Source organism: Triticum urartu, chromosome 3A (assembly GCF_056163025.1).
Source record: "Triticum urartu cultivar PI428250 chromosome 3A, HENAU_Tu73, whole genome shotgun sequence".
Lineage (NCBI taxonomy): Eukaryota > Viridiplantae > Streptophyta > Magnoliopsida > Poales > Poaceae > Triticum > Triticum urartu.
In genome coordinates, this window is record NC_141875.1 from 151,225,919 (window position 1) to 151,242,421 (window position 16,503).

Genomic DNA, 16,503 nt, shown 5'->3' on the forward strand with positions numbered 1-16,503 from the left:
CGGATCCAGACACGTGAGGTGCCTGACATCCAACTCCTTCACCTTATCTTGATTGTTCCAGGGGCCGAGTCGTTTAGTGTTGACTCCTGACGACCTTGATTACCGTGCCACTTGGGCTCAATTCGGTCAAACTTGGTTGAGACCGTCTCGCAAGAGCGCCACGAATCTTGATGAAGTCATCTGGTCATCCCTGGTGTCATTCCTGACATAGGCCAGGCCTTGTCCGACTCGATTTCTGAGAGAGCGATGGACCCATCAATTCAGGTCATTTCCAGTCAAGTGAGAGCGCGAAGCAATGCAGGCCCAACCATGTCATATCCCATCGCCTGCCACATTAAATGTGAGTGTACGACACAGTAGGCACTTGGGGGCTTGGATTGTATCAGGGGCGGAGTTGAGCCCCGGACACCCAGAGCCCAGGCCCATGGGCATGGGAATTTTTGCTAGCTAGTATACATATACAGAGAGATTTTGATGGGCCCGGGGTTCAGCCCAGTCAAAGGAGGCCCACAGCCTTGTTTGGTTGGTTCACCAGCACGAGCACGACCAAGGGACTACACATGACCTAACTCACACTGTTGCACCCACAAGACACACGCGACTCCAACCTCGTGCCACAGCCTCCCTGTTCGACCGCCATCTAGGTTGCCGCCGCCGTGGCGCCGGCCCTCCAACCGCTACCTTTCGGACCCCCAACTTCCCCAAGCATCCCGTGCTTGACAACGAGTTCTCCATCAGCTCCACTGTTCCCACCCCGGCGGCCAAGCTCCAACCCTGTGTACGTCGTTCGCCGCCACACGCATCCCCTTTCTTCCCTTGCCTAAACTTGGTAATTTTCTTTGATTCTTTCCACTTGTTCTGTGTACGAACCGCGTAGTCTGCATTGAATGGTACGAGATATTTTTGGGTAGTTATAAGTGTCAAAAAATTCACAGTCCTGGAAAAAAATTAGGCCGGGGTTTGCTTCGTTCCTGGCTCCGCTACTGACCACTATCATCATGCCTCCCGATTGACGTGGGATGTGTCCGTAGTGGGAGGCCACGACAGAAGACCGTGGCCACGTGGCACACAGATCCACTGATCACAAGTCGACCCTGCAGCGCCACCGCAAACAACATCACTTATTATATCCAAGATTAATTATAGAAAAAACCTATACTCACAAATGTCTACACATAAAATACAGAAAATGTAATTCACATAAATAAATAATATAAATAGAACGACAATGAAAAAACTCAAAGCCATGGCACCAAATCAAGTACACATTGAAGAAAAAAAGTAAAACACACACACACTTACACACACACACACACACTTTGGCAGAGCAGTGTGTTTCGTACCACAGCAAAACCTGGCATGGGTATGGGCAGGGGCTGACGTGGTGTCAAAGGGCACATGGGCACGTCTCCCCGGGAAGGAAACATTCGCGTCCACACACACGCCGGCCGCAGCTGATTACGCCCTCTCTCTCCCAGCTGCCTTTTTCTCTCCATCACCACCTCCCTCCCTCCATCCCTCCCACCCATCCTCTTTCTCTACCTCCCCACCCGCTCTCTCTCTCTCCCTCGGCACCCATCTCCCCAAAAAACCCTAGAGGACGCGCCTTTCCCCACCCACACTCCCCCCAAATTCCCGCCGGAGCCGCCGCCGCGCCGCCACGGAGGCCCAGCCCGCGGGCCGGCCTCGCTGCGATCCCTCCCCCGGCGGCCGCGACGCCCCTCGCCGTGGATCGTGCGTGCCGAAGCGTCTGGGGGCGAGCCTTGTCCACCTCACAGGTTTGGTTTGATCTACTCGATCCCGTCTCCGCGAGCCCCTCCTGCCTTTTTTTGGTGGATCTGGCGAGGGGGCAGGGGCTCCGTCGTTTTCACCCTAATCCCTCGGCGTCCCTTTTTCTCCTCGGGCCAAATCTTTCCGTTTCTTGCCTCCTCTCCAAGCCCCCGCGGTAGATTTACGTCTGGCGGGTGAAAAAAAAAAACCCATGGATTTAATCTCCTTTTGTACTAATCGGCTGCCACATCTCCTCCCCATTTTGGATTAATGATTTCATGGAGTAGGACTTGATGTTTGTCCCTTGCGTAGCTTGCGTGGCCCGGCAGGTTTTCGGAAGGGGATCTGCTCGTTCGTCCAAGCAGCGACGCCTCCTTTTTTTTTGCCTAGGTTTCGCGGCTATCATTTCATGGATCTCGGCGAGGAGGCTAACCGCCAGGCCAAGAGCGGTGGGGAGAGGGGCTCATGGGGGGTGGGCTGTACTGTTTGCCTTGCTTGCTTTTTTGTCTGCGTGGGGTCTTGGCAGTGTTTCCAGCTGTGCATGGGCCTCTCGGGACTCGAGCTCCACCTCCCAACTCCGTGGCTCTCGGATGCTGTCGCCGCGCGTCTATATTTCATGTCGCCAAAAAAAAGGTCGAAGCTTACACTGAGGTCTGCCGTCAGTACCAAGGTCGGCCTGGAGCGCACAGCTTTATTGCTTAGTTCCTTATTAGCTGCGTGTCTACACGTCTCCGCACAAGTAGCTGTGTGTGCGTGTTTCCTTTCCCTCGGTATGCATGTTATCTCCTGAGGATTAGTTGGAGATGTGGCTGGGTTGCATTCATTACTATCTTATTAGCTTGGTTTGCTGTGTGATTGTTTACCTTTGTGTCGTGTCATTCTCTATATTCCATGAGCTGAATGAGTTTGCTTGCTTGCATGCATGGATGGATGGACCAAGCTAAGCCATCTTTGTGTTTTGTTCCTCGTCTAATATATGCTTGCTTCTTTATTCAGGCTTTCAACCTACCTAGCCATCTTTCGTGAGACGTGTGTTCAGGATTCTGCATGATGATCCAAGCTGCGTTTTGTTTCTCTTCTGCGTGCTGCTTCGGTGTTTGAGTTGTTCCGTTTCGTTGCTGGACCATCACAAGAAGGTGTTCTGTGTTGTGCAAGTACCAATGGAAGTGGCTGCAGTAGAGGAGAGCGATGGAGGAACCAGTGCTGCACCAGCGGAACTACCCAAGCGTGAGGGTGCAGTGGTCGCTGAAACTGATCATACGTCAGCAGAGCAGCCATGCAAGCATTTCTCCATATGGTAATCATCTCTGTTACCTCGTTAGCTGTCCTATCATGCTATATGGCACTGGTCAGCTTACACTTTTGCACAATTCTTTGAGCTTACGTTTACATATTCGTCTGTGTTTAAGCATGCATGCATCGTAACATGCATATGTATGACTGTTTTGATGCAAGACGATTCCAATTAATGGTTAGTCAAGTGCATTTATTAGTCTTGGTTAGCAGTGATTTCTGCTAACTACTTGTTATATTTGGTGTTTCATTCCCTTTTCTACTTCATATCCACCATGGTACTGTCTTCAGTATGGATGCATCAGAGCACATGATATCATCACTGCTACACAAATGTGTGTCTATATGAGTGTCTCTTCTCCCAGCTCCCTGGGTGTTGTTGCTGCTTTGCAGCCTTGAGGAATACATATTCAAAAAATACGAGTGTCTTTTGTTGATTAATTATTGTGTGTTTTTCATATTTGTCTTGTTTATGTGGATACATGCATTTATTTTAGCCATGCTCTAGATTTGTATTTGTGTACCTGACATTTTTTTTGACGCGTTTCATTGAACGGGATTTCATCAAAAGGATTAGATAATCATAACTTATGCATCAGCAAGCTGCTCTGAGTACAACAGGCTTCTCAATGTTCTACATATATACAACATTTGCATAATCTACTTCTCACTATCATCAGCCCCCACATCCTCTCCTCTTGGTGGCAATGGCTGATCCCAACCCCCTCTGTCTGGGCAGTTGTTAACATTTCCATCTGGCTCACATGCATCTGCAGCAGGTCCTGATAGTGAACAGCAACATCTGCTTCCATTGTGTGTTTGTCATATTTATCGTGTTCATGTGGATGCATGCATTTATTTTGGCCATGCTGTACATTTGCATTTGTGTACCTGTCATTTTTGTTAACGTGTTTCATCGAACGCGATTTCAGCAAGAGGATTAGATAATTATAACTTATGCATCAACAAGCTGCTCTGAATTCAAAAGGCTTTGCAATACATTCTACATATATGACATTTGCATAATCTACTTCTCACTTTCATCAGCCCTTGCGTCCTCTCCTATGGGTGGCAATGGCTGATCCCAAGTTCCCAACCACCTTTGTCTGGGTAGTTGTTAACATTTCTATCCGGCTCATGCATCTGCAGCGGTTCCGGAACAAGTGAACAGTAACATTTGCTTCCATTTTTGCACACTACTTCTTTCCATCATTAGGCAGCGAGTCAGTGCTAGGAGCGCTGACAGGCTCGCTAGCTGCGACAGACACATCAGGTGACGGCTGCAACTGCACCGTATCAGCTTCTCAGCCTTGGAATTTTGCCATCATGAGCAATTTCAGTGTTGAGAACCTCCTCTCCCAGCGTGGTTAGAAGATAGAACATATTGTCTCCAAATTTACATTATCTTCGAAGGTTTCCATGTTTAGTCATTTGCAGTGTTAGCCGTTTTTCAATTCCAAGTGGACCGAATTGCCCTAGAATTCTCTTCCACGTTCATAGCGTACTCCTTCCATCCAGGATTGTTAGGCGTTAGATCCAAGGCTGCGATACCAAGGAGTACCGGGAAAGATCCAAATTTACAATTATGTTTGAAGGAAACGTTTCCATGTTTAATCATTTGCAGTGTCAAGAGATTTTAGAGTTCATGTTGATCAACCATTCACCCCTTTCAGATGGCTAGAACTGATTAATGTGCACTTCATTAGTCAAGTCCTTTATAGCTGATATAACAGTTTTTGCCTCATCAATATATATTTTCCACTGTGCTGGCATGTGTGTTTTCTGAAAAGGCAACTTTTTCATTTGTTCCTTATCTCTTTTGGTGAGAAAACAGATGCCTTGGACATATTAGACATGCTCTTTGTGTATCTTAACTAGCATGCAAACAGGTCCTATTTCTTTCTGACATGATTTACATTGGTTATTTGTATGAAATTGCTATTAGTATACTCAATTATTTTAGTTATATATGCATCAATATATTTTAGTCATAGTTCATTTAGACCAATGAGTTCATGTCTATTTGCACTTAACCCACTACAAAAGATTAAATTATATCAACAAGTCTGTTTTATATATTTGAACAAAAAGTCTGTTTTACATATTCTCAAATCACAAGAGGTTACTAATTCAATAGTGTTAGTTGCCCCGCATGTCAATAAAGGCCCTCTGTCTGAACAAGTTTTATGGTACAACCTATGAATGAATATGTCTAACTATTTTTTGAGAGAGAGAATCCGTCTACACTTGGTTTTGAAGTGGGTTGAATATTGTAGGCAATATATGGGTTTACACTTTCTTCATTGAAGCAAACAATGTGCTATTACATATGATGTGTATCTTATAATGATCTATCTTTATGCCAGCGGGTATGTTTCTCAGAAGATGGATGCAAAATTCTGCTCTCTATCTCAGAGTTTCAGTGCTCAGCAACAATTGGATGAACGCCCTAACAGTTTGCACCCATTCTCGGTAGCAAAGTTTCGACGATGGGATTGCTCTGTGTGCTTGGGTGAGTTGAAAATCTTAGATGACAGAACAACATCTAGAGCAGTTTTTACGGCAAAGAATGTCTCAAGGGATGGTTGCTCTATTAGATTTGTTCAGAGCACTTTAGTGCCTACTAGCGTTGATTTCAGAAGCTTATTTCCTTGCACACAACTGTTAGCTCAAGAGAAGAATCCTGATAGATCAGCACTTCTGAAGAGTAACATCGAAAACAATTCCAAATGCAACTCACCTTATGAGGCGAAAACTGATCCACCCATGAAAGGTATGGTAGGGTTTGCTAAATTCCTAACTAGCATTTTCTGGTATGAGTGTAACTAACATAGCTGTTATCTCCTCAGATTTACAGGGGCCGTCAACTAATCAAGTTACAACCGCAAATATCTCAGATAATGCTTCTGTGGATATCATGGCTTTACCTGAAGATTCCCAGATTAGAGTAAGCAGAGAAGGAAATGCCATTGCAATCCCATCCAGTTCAAAACTTAGTGAAGCAAGTATGAAGCTTGATTCAGAAGAAAATGGGAAAAACAAGGAGGTACTGAGTGTTGACCACACTATTCCCAAAGTTGCTAAACCAATATCTGGGCAGAAAGGTGATCAGGTCGGTAACAGTGGTCCATGTGAAGAAGCAGCTCCAAAAAGAAGTATTGGATCTACATATAAGAAGAAGAAAGGGAAACGTACTGCGCAGGTTGGCAGTTCAGATGTAAAAGTCGGTCGGAGAAAGCAAATAAAGCTTCGGCTGCTATCAGAAATCATCAATACTGATCTGGTCGGGGGTTCCAGAAGTGATATTGAAGTTAATGGCGAAAAGGTTGCTGATCTCTGCGAGGATGATAGAAGTACGGATGATGTTCCTTCTGTTGACCACCAGGCAGTGGGAGACATCTTGTCAAAAACTACGAAGAACGTGTCAAAAGACAAAGGAGTTGATGTTGAAGATGATGAATCTTCACTTATGAACTGGATGAAGAGAATACCGAAGAGATTAAGAACTGAGAAGAAAGATTCAGAACACAAGGATTGTGATTCTTCTGCTTCAAAATCTACTGCAGATGTATTTGCCTCTAAGGATACTCAAGATTTTCCATCCTCAGGTTGGAAATTGAGCAAGAAAAATACCCTACCTACTACCAGTATGCAGCAAGGTGATGAAAATATCCAGAATGATAATCTGGAGAGAAATACACAGAGCACAGATGACATGAGGCGAATGGAAGCTGAGAACTCCACAGAGAGGTTCTTATCAAATGTAAAAACCATTAGTTTGAGTAAGAGGAAAATGCCTCTAACTGCCAGTATCCAGCATGATGGTGTTGTTCCTGTTAGCCGACAGATGTTGAGAGAAATATCGTCAAAAACTGCTAAGAAGAAGGCAAAATACAAAGGAGTTGATGCTGTTGATGATGAGGGGTCTTCGCTTATGGATTGGATGAAAAGAATTCCGAAGAAATTAAGAACCGAGAAAAAGGACGCGGAATACAAGGATAATGATTCTTCTGCTGCTAATTCAAAATATAATACTGTTGATAAAGTTGCTTTGAAAGATGTTCAAGATGATTTTATATCCTCAGCTCAGGAGTTGAGCAAGAGAAAAATACCACCTACTGCCAGCACTAGGGAAGGTGATGAAAATATTCAGAACGATAATCTGGAGAGAGATGCGCAGAACACAAATGGCATGTGTGAAACTGAATCCGATAATTGTAGGCAGAGGTCCTTGTCAAAGGTAAAAAAGATGAATTTGTGTAAGAGGAAAATTCCTTCAACTGTCAACGCGCAACATGATGATGTCAACACTAAAGAGACGGCTGTACTCAGGACAGATGATCAATGCCAAATGGTACCCAGAAAGTCTGTGCAGCGGCGCCTGAAGAAGGTAAGAATCAAGCCATGTTCCTTATGGGTGGTCGGCTTTGCCCTGTTCCCATTTGTTGCGAATCATGTGGCATTTTGTTCTATTTAAAGTACTATGATAGGCTATATGCATTGCATACCACACCCCCTCCTTCATTGTGCTTGATGATCTTATGGTCAATATGAAATTTGCTCATCTTCAATTCACATCCTGTATTAATTATTTTACTTTCTGTGGTGCAATATTAGTGTTAACACAATGAAAAATTTATAGTGTTTCTCTGCTAAATATTTTAAGAGAATAACTGTTTTGCCTCATTTGTTTCCTCAGGTTTCTCCAGGTAAGCATGTTATCCGGAATGTGACTGTCTTTGAGCAGAAACTACCTAAGAAGAGAAATAAAAAAAAGCAAGAAGTGATGCACGAAAAAAATGCCATGACAGATGACATTCCAATGGATATTGTTGAACTGCTTGCGAGATGTCAGGGTAAGAGACCACTGATAGCTGAGACCGATTCTGCTGATATTAGTCATACTCAATCCAAGATAATGGAAGATGAAGATTGTACTATAATAGCTGCCGAGGATGGTCCAAATTATGTGTCAAGTGTGATTGACACCACTTCACAGCAGAAGCGGCCTTTGGAACCAGATAGTTACCAGAATGCATTGCAGAATTGTGTAGCAGCCACCACACAGGCTACCCATATGCATGCTCTCAAATTACAGACTCCTGGTCATGTAATGTCTACCCAGGAACCACAGGCACATTCGGGCATGGGAGAATTAGTCACTATTGCTGCAACCTCGCCACTATTATCACCAGACAAGGACCAGCCTCTTGCTGAAGCAACACCTGAGCGCTGGAGCCATATGGGAGCAAAGAAGTCGATGTGGGAACCTTTCAAGGCACTTCCAAGGGATTTATCAACCACAACAGGTTGTGCTCAGTTCAGACCTAGCATTGACACGGTTGATTTAACTTATACTGATGTGGCGGGAGCTAATCGTTATTATCCCACTCGCCAGCCAGTAATTTCGACACTTGACCACTATACAAATAGAGCAGTTAACTCAGTCCAGGCAAGAAGTTTTCCAAGTTCAGTGTCAACCATGGAAGCTGGTAATCTGTGTGATGGAAGAAATGTTGGACATTCAGGTTTTTATCCAAGAGAAACCATGCCTGCTACTCAGCCCCTGAGATTGACCGAGTCACCAATGTTAGCCAGTTTCAACTATGAAGGGTCTAGCAGGAACCAGATGGAATTTCAACTTCGGAATTCACACTATGCACAGGATCAGTCCATCGGATCAGCCAGCACACCGTATGGAGCACACAATCAGTACATAGGATCAGCTAGCACATTGTGCGAAGCACACAATCATTACATAGGATCAACTAGCTCATTGTGTGGAGCACACAATCAGTACATTGGATCAGCTAGCACACCGTATGGAAGTAACCTAAATGGCATGGGATCAGCTAGCACGCAGTATGGAAGTAACCTAAATGGCATGGGATCAGCTAGCACATCCTACGGAAGTAACCTAAATGGAAGGATTCCATTGACGCTAGAGGATTTATCACGTCATCCGCTCCAGCCAAATTTGCACAGACCATTACGTCCACTTCCTAGAGTTGGTGTGTTCAGTTCCTTGCTGCAGAAGGAAATTGCAGACTGGTCGGAGAGCTGTGGGACACAGTCAGGTTACAAAATAGGGGTGTCCAAAGGGATAACATCGAGTGATATAAACAGAAGGGGGAATGTTGAGGCATTGAACTCAGGGCTGTATTCAGCAGCATGGAATGCGCGGCGGTTGAGTTCTGTTAGTTCCAGTCCAGGATTTTCTTCAGTGAGGAATGATACTGCTCAGTCTTGGACCAGAGATCAAGGGAGAATGGCCAATCCCAATCCCAATCCCTTGGATAGATTGGTAAGACAGGATATCTGTGTGACCAACAGAAATCCATGTGATTTTACTACAATTAGTGATGACAATGAGTATATGAGGGCGGACATTTGAAGCAGACGGCGATGTGCATACATTTCCAAAACATTTAGAATAATACATTTCATCTTTATGGTGTCAAACGCTCTATTGTTTGTAAGGTAAGCTCATTATTTCCTTGTAAAAAGATCACCGTGGTGGAAATGGACAGTCACTTACTTTAGTCATTGATGTTGCATGCAGGCTCCTTAGTAAGATATGTGTGCTCCCTTTTCTGGATGGAAAGATTACAGTTACCATGGGCTCTCAAATTGCAGCCTCCAGCTTATGTATGTAATGTAATAGGCCAAGAAGAGATTATACCTCCTGAGGTCGTGAGAAAGCAGATGAACTATCCTCATATCTAGTTGTCAGAGAAAGTGTGTAAGCTTTTGATTTTAGGGCTTGCCTATTGTGTGATTAACATTATTTTTGTTTACAACTGTTGTGACTGGTGCAAAGGATGGTTAGTGGTGGTAATATCGGCAGATTACTTTTAGCTGCCAGATGTTGTAAACTATCGAATTGCAGTCGCTTACTTCTAAAGGATGGTTTGTCAGTGGTAATGTTTGCTGAATGGTTATAGCTGTAAGATGTTGTAAACTACTGCCGCCGTAGTTTTACTCTTAAGTCATGAAGGATGGTTCAGTCCAATATTTAAGAAGATTATACTGTGTGACTCATTAATCACACAATTGTCTTGTTGCTTGTCCTGCTGGTGGCATGTTATACTGATGATTCTGTTGAATATAATTTCATTAGATATTTTTGAGTGAAATTTAACTCTGTTAAAGCATGCATACCAGTGATTTGGATATCATGCCGAGAAGGACGATGATTCGACCGGATATGATTTCCGTTCGTTTTGTTGAATAGTTACTCTAGGCGTCAGGAGGTTGTTCCCACTATTGTTCCAGTTGTGTTTTTCTCTTTATTTAGGTTGAGTTTTTACTAGAAAAACTACGTTGTGCTGGACTTGTTTTTGGCTGTTGAAAAAATAGCCACGGAAGTGCCTTTTTTAATTTGTTAAACAAAATGGTAAAGTAGGCAGAAACCTTTTTTTTTTGCTGGGAAAATAGGCAGAAACCTTGTTAGCAAACGAGATTATCTTGTTTGTGCATATTACCCTGAGATTTTCAAGCCTGCCCAAGGAGTGGGATATTTCAAATTTGTTCATCCACAAGAGCATGCCTTATTACAGAGGCAAAACTTGATGCCTATCTTACATCATCAAGGATTCAGGGTGCTCCACAGTCCACACCACAGTGCACGAGAGAACTAGGAGTTCCGTCTAGCTGCTAGCAATGAGATGCTTCTACCATCACTGTCTGTCCCATTTCGAGAACAACCGCGCGCCATCTGAGCATCATGTCGAGGAAAGACGCCACAATGTTGTTCTCGACTATGCTAAGCAAACACTCCCGCAGAAGTACCGCCTACAAAATGAAGCGGGGACGTGAATGGAAATCAAGATGTCGAGAAATTTGTTCAAAACGACCGGTGATTGGTTTGAGAAAATAGCATAAACTTGAACCCTACCTTACTGACCGACTAGAGCGAGTCCGAATTTCCTTTCTGGCTACCTCCTTGTGCCTTTGAGGTTGAAGGACTGCCTTGATTGCAGTGTCGAAAACAGCCTTAATGTTCTGTCAACAATTATCAAGGGAAAAAAGAGAGAGAATGTTTTTAGACATATGTACTAGAACTCTTTGAAATCCCAGGGCCTTTTATTGTTTGGATGCAGCAGAAGCCATACCCTTTGTGTCTTGGAGCTGCATTCTATGTATGCCACCGCACCTATTTGTCTCCGAAGCTCCTCACCCTAAAACATGTGGAAAGTTAATTTGGTAGTATCATTTCAAAATGCCAAGCTGGTTGCTGTCATCCGAGTGTAAAAGGCACAAACCTGCTCAGTTGTTATTATGGAATCAGCTGCATGATCAGCAAGATAAGCTCTATCTTCTCGGAGATCTGCACATTTATATGGGAAATCGATGGCTCAAGAGCGGCCAAAGACATACATGCATTACTGGATAGCACACCAAAATGTGTGGATTTGAATGGCATCCAACTAAAAATCTGTAGAAGAAGCTCAAGAGCATACCCAACTTGGTTCCAACAAGTAGTACAGGAATGCCGGGGGCGTACCGGCGAAGCTCCGGCATCCACTGCGCAGAACAAATTGAAGGCAGGCCGTTAGTAATCTCAATGCGCCTGTTCAGAAGAGCAACACAATGTGAGTGAGTGTACCTTCTTGTGCACATTCTCATAGCTTGCTCTGCTGGTGAGGGAGAAGGAGAGGATGAAGACATCGGCTCCCCTGTAGCTCAGAGGCCTCAGCCTGCTGTAATCCTCCTGACCTGCAACCCAGGACGGACCACCATTACATGGCATTACGGGAAGGAAAACACTCCGCATCGGGTACGGGGAGTGGAGGAAAAGGAGAGGGAGCCGGACGGGAGCCCGACCTGCGGTGTCCCAGAGGCCGAGGTTGACGATGCTGCCGTCCACGGAGACATTGGCGCTGAAGTTGTCGAACACGGTGGGGATGTAGTCCTGCATCCACCCCCGCATCAACAGGAGCAGCCATTTCGTCAGAATGAAACCAGATCAAGCTAGCCAGACCAAGAAGGGAGAGGGAGAGGGAGAGGGAGAGGGGTGGTACTCAACGGTGGGGAACTTGTTGCAGGTGTAGCAGATGAGCATGCAGGTCTTGCCCACGGCGCCGTCGCCCACGGCCACGCACTTGATGAACCTGCTCACCGCCGCCGCCGCCCCCGCTGCCGCTCCGCCGCTCATGTCTCTCCTCTCCTCTCCTCTCCAGCCACACCCAGTCAGCCACAGCCTCTCCCTCTCTGTCTCTGTCTCTGGAGTGAGTCTGGATGCTTGCTCCAGTGAAAGCACTGCTGCTACATAACATCAGTGGGTGGGTCTCCCAGAAGGAGGACCTTTTTACAACTACATTTGAACCCGGGCTGCCGTGCCAAGATTCTGCTTTTAATGGTAAACGAACTGCGGTGCACGTGGCCCCTCACTCTCAACGCGTCTCTGACTAATCATGATTTGTTTTCAGGTTTGGATCTCTCTATCCTATCGCCCATTACAAATCTAGAATGCACGGACGGCACGGGTGGTATGGTATTATTTTTACTAAATGATCACTGGACGTACTTATTTCGCCCACTGACCCCTCAAAAACTTATTTCGTCGTCTGACCCATTCGCGCCGGGCCGTTAGGCACCAACTTGCACGTCCCGTGCCGTCCGCCAAGGCGCCTTTGACCGTCGTTGGTCACGCCGTCAGTGTGGCGCCGGCCTAACGCGCCACATACTAAGACGCGGCATATGTTTTACTATCACATTGTACAGTTAGGCGTCTTAAAAGCATGACATGCCTCTTTTTTAGGCATTCATGAAAGGATCGATATGATTGATTAGAAGGAAGGTGAACAGGCAACTAACAATTTTAGCTTTTCTTCACAAATTAAGTTTAGCAATAAATAGGTTGTCTAGATGTGCAACTAGGTGAACAACCTATATGATGCTAACAACAACAACAAGTGCAAGCAAATGATACAACACAACAATAGTTTGCACAAAATAAAGGAGAGAGATAACCACAAGTGGAGCCGATGGAGATGAGAATGTGTTACCGAAATTCCTTTCCTTTGAAAGGAAGTACGTCTCCGTTGGAGCGGTGTGGAGGCACAATGCTCCTCAAGAAGCCACTGGGGCCACCGTATTCTTCTCACGCCCTCACACAATGCGAGATGCTGTGATTGCACTAGTGGTGCCCTTGAAGGCGGCGACTGAACCTTTACAAACAAGGTTGGGGCAATCTTCACAACTTGATTGGAGACTCCCAACAACACCACGGAGCTTCACCATAATGGAATGTGGCTCCGAAGTGACCTCAACCGTCTAGGGTTCTTGAAAGTGCATTATATCGACTAAAGGGGGGTGAATAGGCGATTTTTATGAATTTTTCACTGAGGAATTTGCTGATGAGGAAATTCCTTAGCGAAGAACTGCTAGCAGCGGAATAAGTACTCAAAAGTAAACATAACAGAACACAAGCATAGTCATCATGATGAAATAAAGACAGGCACAGAGTACATGAAGCGTAAGCACAGGATAACACATGATGACGACAAACAGACTGAATAAATTGAACTGAGAAAATTGAGAAAATCTTCAGTCAAAGTCTTCAAGCACAGATATGAACGAGTACACAAGACAGTTATGAGGAAATGAAAGAGTTGAGAAAATAGAACCAGTAATCTTGGTGAAGACAATGATTTGGTAGACCAATTCCAACTGTTGTCTCAGTTGTATGTCTGATTAGGGCGGCTAGGTATTTAAATCTGAGGACACACAGTCCTGAACACGCAGCTCAGGACACTCAGTCCTCACCGTATTCCCCTTGAGCTAAGGTCACACAGACCTCGCCCAATCACTCGTGGTAAGTCTTCAGGTGACTTCCGAACCTTCACAAACTTGGTCACTCGGCGATCCACAATTCCTCTTGGATGCTCTAGACCATGACGCCTAACCGTCTGGAAGAAGCACAGTCTTCAAAGGTAACAAGCGTCGGATCCACGCAGGATCAATCTCTTCAGTAATGCTCAATCACTTGGGGTTTGTAGGTGTTCGGGTTTGGATTTTCCTCACTTGATGATTTTCGCTCAAAGTCCTCGGAGGATGGGTTGCTCTCAAATGACAAGTGTCAGTTTCTCTCGAAGCAGCCAACCAGCTAGTGGTTGTAGGGGGCGGCTATTTATAGTCTAGGGAGCAGCCCGACATGATAAGACGTAAATGCCCTTCAATGATATGACCGTTAGGTGGATAGATATTTTGGGACAGCTGGCTCATAGCACAACAACGGTCGGAATTTTGAGTAGAAAAATCCTCAGGACTATCATGTTCCTCACTGTGTAGGTAATCCACACTGGCGAATTCCTAACTCCTCAGTCAGAACAAATTCCTCAGAGACCAGAAGAACTTCGTCTCTGTCACTAGAGAATATGACTGGACTGTATGAGATTTCCAATGGCTTCACTCAAAGGGATTGGTAGGTGTAGGATTTTGAGTTGAGCATCACATGGAAATTTTTTCTTAGTATTTCCTCAACCCCCTTTAACAGTACGGTGTTTCCTATGACTCAAGAAAGAGAAAATGAAACTACGAAAACAAAAGTCTTCACGCTTCATGTTCATCGAATGAATACCAAGTCTTCAAGGTTACACCAATTTCTTCACTTTCAAAGTCTTCAGAAAGTCTTCAGAAATCCAAAGTCTTCAGCCGAAGAATTTCATTTTTAGGGGTCGACTTTCTCTGTAAATATCAAACTCCTCATAGATTTATAGGCCTGTGTACACTCACAAACGCATTAGTCCCTTAACCTATAAGTCTTCAATACACCAAAATCACTAAGGGACACTAGATGCACTTACAATCTCCCCCTTTTTGGTGATTGATGACAATATAGGTTAAGTTTTCAACGGGGATAAACATATGAAGTGTAAATGCTGATATTGAGGAATTTGGTTGCAAGATATAGAAGAACTCCCTCTGAATATGTGCATGGTGAGGTATTTGCTTTTGAAGCATTACACACTTGAAGAGTAGATCATGGAGATCTTCCCCTATATCTTGTAATTCATACATGGATTTGACATATCACAATGAAGAATTTGAAATGCATGATGAAATATGGTGACTGATTTAATTCAGCATGCGTGCATTAGCATATATGAGGAAAAAGCATGCAGAAAAACATATCAAAAGTATCAGAGCACCATCGGGTTTAAGTTTACAACTCGATCCAGTAAAGTCTCAGAAGAACGAGAGTTGTAACTTAACAAAAAAACGCCCATATAGAAAGACCCGCTTGAAGACTAACTCAAAATTCTCCCCCTTTGTCATCAAATGACCAAAAGGATCGAATATGAGGACTAACGCCCCTGAAGAATATCAAATTGATGAAGGATCGCCAACGTTGTTGTGGTCATTTGTCGTGGAAGGGCCTGCCGTAGTGTCGTCCAAGTCTTCATTCTCATCGGTGTCGCGCGATGAAGAATATGAGCTGGCCACCAAGGAAGGAACCTTGACCTTCTTGAATTTCTTCGGTGGAGGTGCAGACCAGTCAAAATCTTCTTCGAGACTCATTTTCTTGAGATCTTCTTCACCATACAGATGTGCCAGAACGGCCCAGGTGCGACCAAAAATTTCATGGAGGTAGTAATGGTTTTTCTTCACTGCATGTGCGTAGCAGTCATGTTGTGAAGAAATGAACCAAACTAACGCTTAAACCATTTATGATTTCGATCCACCTTCTGGTGAAGACTAAGCAGAAGCTCACGATCAGTCATCACACGAGGAGCAGTGGCTTGAGGAGTAGACTTGGGTGCATTGGCAGAGTCATGTGTGGCAGAGTCATCATTGGTGGAATAAGATGCGGCTTTGCGAAACTGTCCATCCAATGGACGAATGCCTTCATCTATAACAGCTGGTGCCTTGCCCTTTCCATCAACTGACGAATAGGTCTGCTTGAGGACTTAAATCGGGGGCAAGTAGCTGAGGTGATTCTGGAAATCAGCTTTGTAGTTGAGTGAAGACCTTGTTCTGAGGAATCTCATAATCCAAGGTGCATAAGGCTTCAGCTCAAACGGAGAAAGTGCAACATTTGCCAAAGTCCTCATGAAGAAATCGTGATAATTGACAGGAATGCCATGAATGATATTAAATACCAGATTCTTCATGATGCCAACAATTTCCTCATCAGATGAGTCGTGCCCTTTGATGGGACTCATTGTCCTCGTTAGAATGTGATAGACAGTTATGGGCACATAAAGTAATTCCTTCATGAGGAATTTGGTTCATGGGGCCTGACCTGGCTTCAAAGGTTTCATCAGAGCTTGCATGTAGTGATTTGTAAGCTCAGGTTCACTGTAAATGCAACGAGTTTCTTCAAGGGGAGGACTGAGTTGTAAGGCACGAAGCAATTCAGTAGCTGGTGCTATGTAGTGAGTGTTCTCAGACATCCAGTCCAGCACCCATGAATTCACATCTTCAGAATCTCCT

The 16,503-nt window shown here is 44.6% G+C and overlaps 2 protein-coding genes across 3 annotated transcripts; one reads left to right on the forward strand and one right to left on the reverse strand.

Annotated features, from left to right (window-relative positions):
- The first annotated feature begins 1,506 nt into the window (after positions 1 to 1,506).
- LOC125543365 (uncharacterized) lies at positions 1,507 to 10,199 on the forward strand. Of its 2 annotated transcripts, none has more exons than XM_048706691.2 (6): positions 1,507 to 1,778; positions 2,767 to 3,067; positions 5,430 to 5,836; positions 5,913 to 7,453; positions 7,763 to 9,543; positions 9,626 to 10,199. In XM_048706691.2, the coding sequence occupies exons 2-5, from the start codon at positions 2,931 to 2,933 to the stop codon at positions 9,455 to 9,457; spliced, it is 3,780 nt and encodes a 1,259-aa protein (XP_048562648.2). In that variant the 5' UTR covers positions 1,507 to 1,778; positions 2,767 to 2,930; the 3' UTR covers positions 9,458 to 9,543; positions 9,626 to 10,199. The 2 variants fall into 2 exon arrangements, with proteins under 2 accessions (XP_048562648.2, XP_048562649.2); XM_048706692.2 differs by lacking the exon at positions 1,507 to 1,778 and adding an exon at positions 1,822 to 2,440.
- A 350-nt stretch (positions 10,200 to 10,549) lies between these two features.
- On the reverse strand, positions 10,550 to 12,371 carry LOC125543367 (rac-like GTP-binding protein 1). Its single transcript, XM_048706693.2, has 8 exons — positions 12,092 to 12,371; positions 11,890 to 11,977; positions 11,672 to 11,781; positions 11,526 to 11,589; positions 11,328 to 11,392; positions 11,178 to 11,243; positions 10,961 to 11,067; positions 10,550 to 10,857 (listed from the first exon to the last, which is right to left on the reverse strand). Exons 1-8 carry the CDS (start codon positions 12,218 to 12,220, stop codon positions 10,824 to 10,826), a joined length of 663 nt encoding a protein of 220 aa, XP_048562650.2. The 5' UTR covers positions 12,221 to 12,371; the 3' UTR covers positions 10,550 to 10,823.
- Between the last annotated feature and the right edge of the window lie 4,132 nt (positions 12,372 to 16,503).

Bases quoted from the DNA above. Each gene is read 5' to 3' on its own strand.
- LOC125543365 (XM_048706691.2), top strand. From the start codon at position 2,931: ATGGAAGTGGCTGCAGTAGAGGAGAGCGATGGAGGAACCAGTGCTGCA. The intron at 3,068-5,429 runs GTAATCATCTCT...TCTTTATGCCAG, and splicing joins TGCAAGCATTTCTCCATATG to CGGGTATGTTTCTCAGAAGA. The intron at 5,837-5,912 runs GTATGGTAGGGT...TTATCTCCTCAG, and splicing joins AACTGATCCACCCATGAAAG to ATTTACAGGGGCCGTCAACT.
- LOC125543367 (XM_048706693.2), bottom strand. From the start codon at position 12,220: ATGAGCGGCGGAGCGGCAGCGGGGGCGGCGGCGGCGGTGAGCAGGTTC. The intron at 11,244-11,327 runs GTTTGTGCCTTT...CACATGTTTTAG, and splicing joins CCATAATAACAACTGAGCAG to GGTGAGGAGCTTCGGAGACA. The intron at 10,858-10,960 runs GTAGGGTTCAAG...TTCATTTTGTAG, and splicing joins CGCTCTAGTCGGTCAGTAAG to GCGGTACTTCTGCGGGAGTG.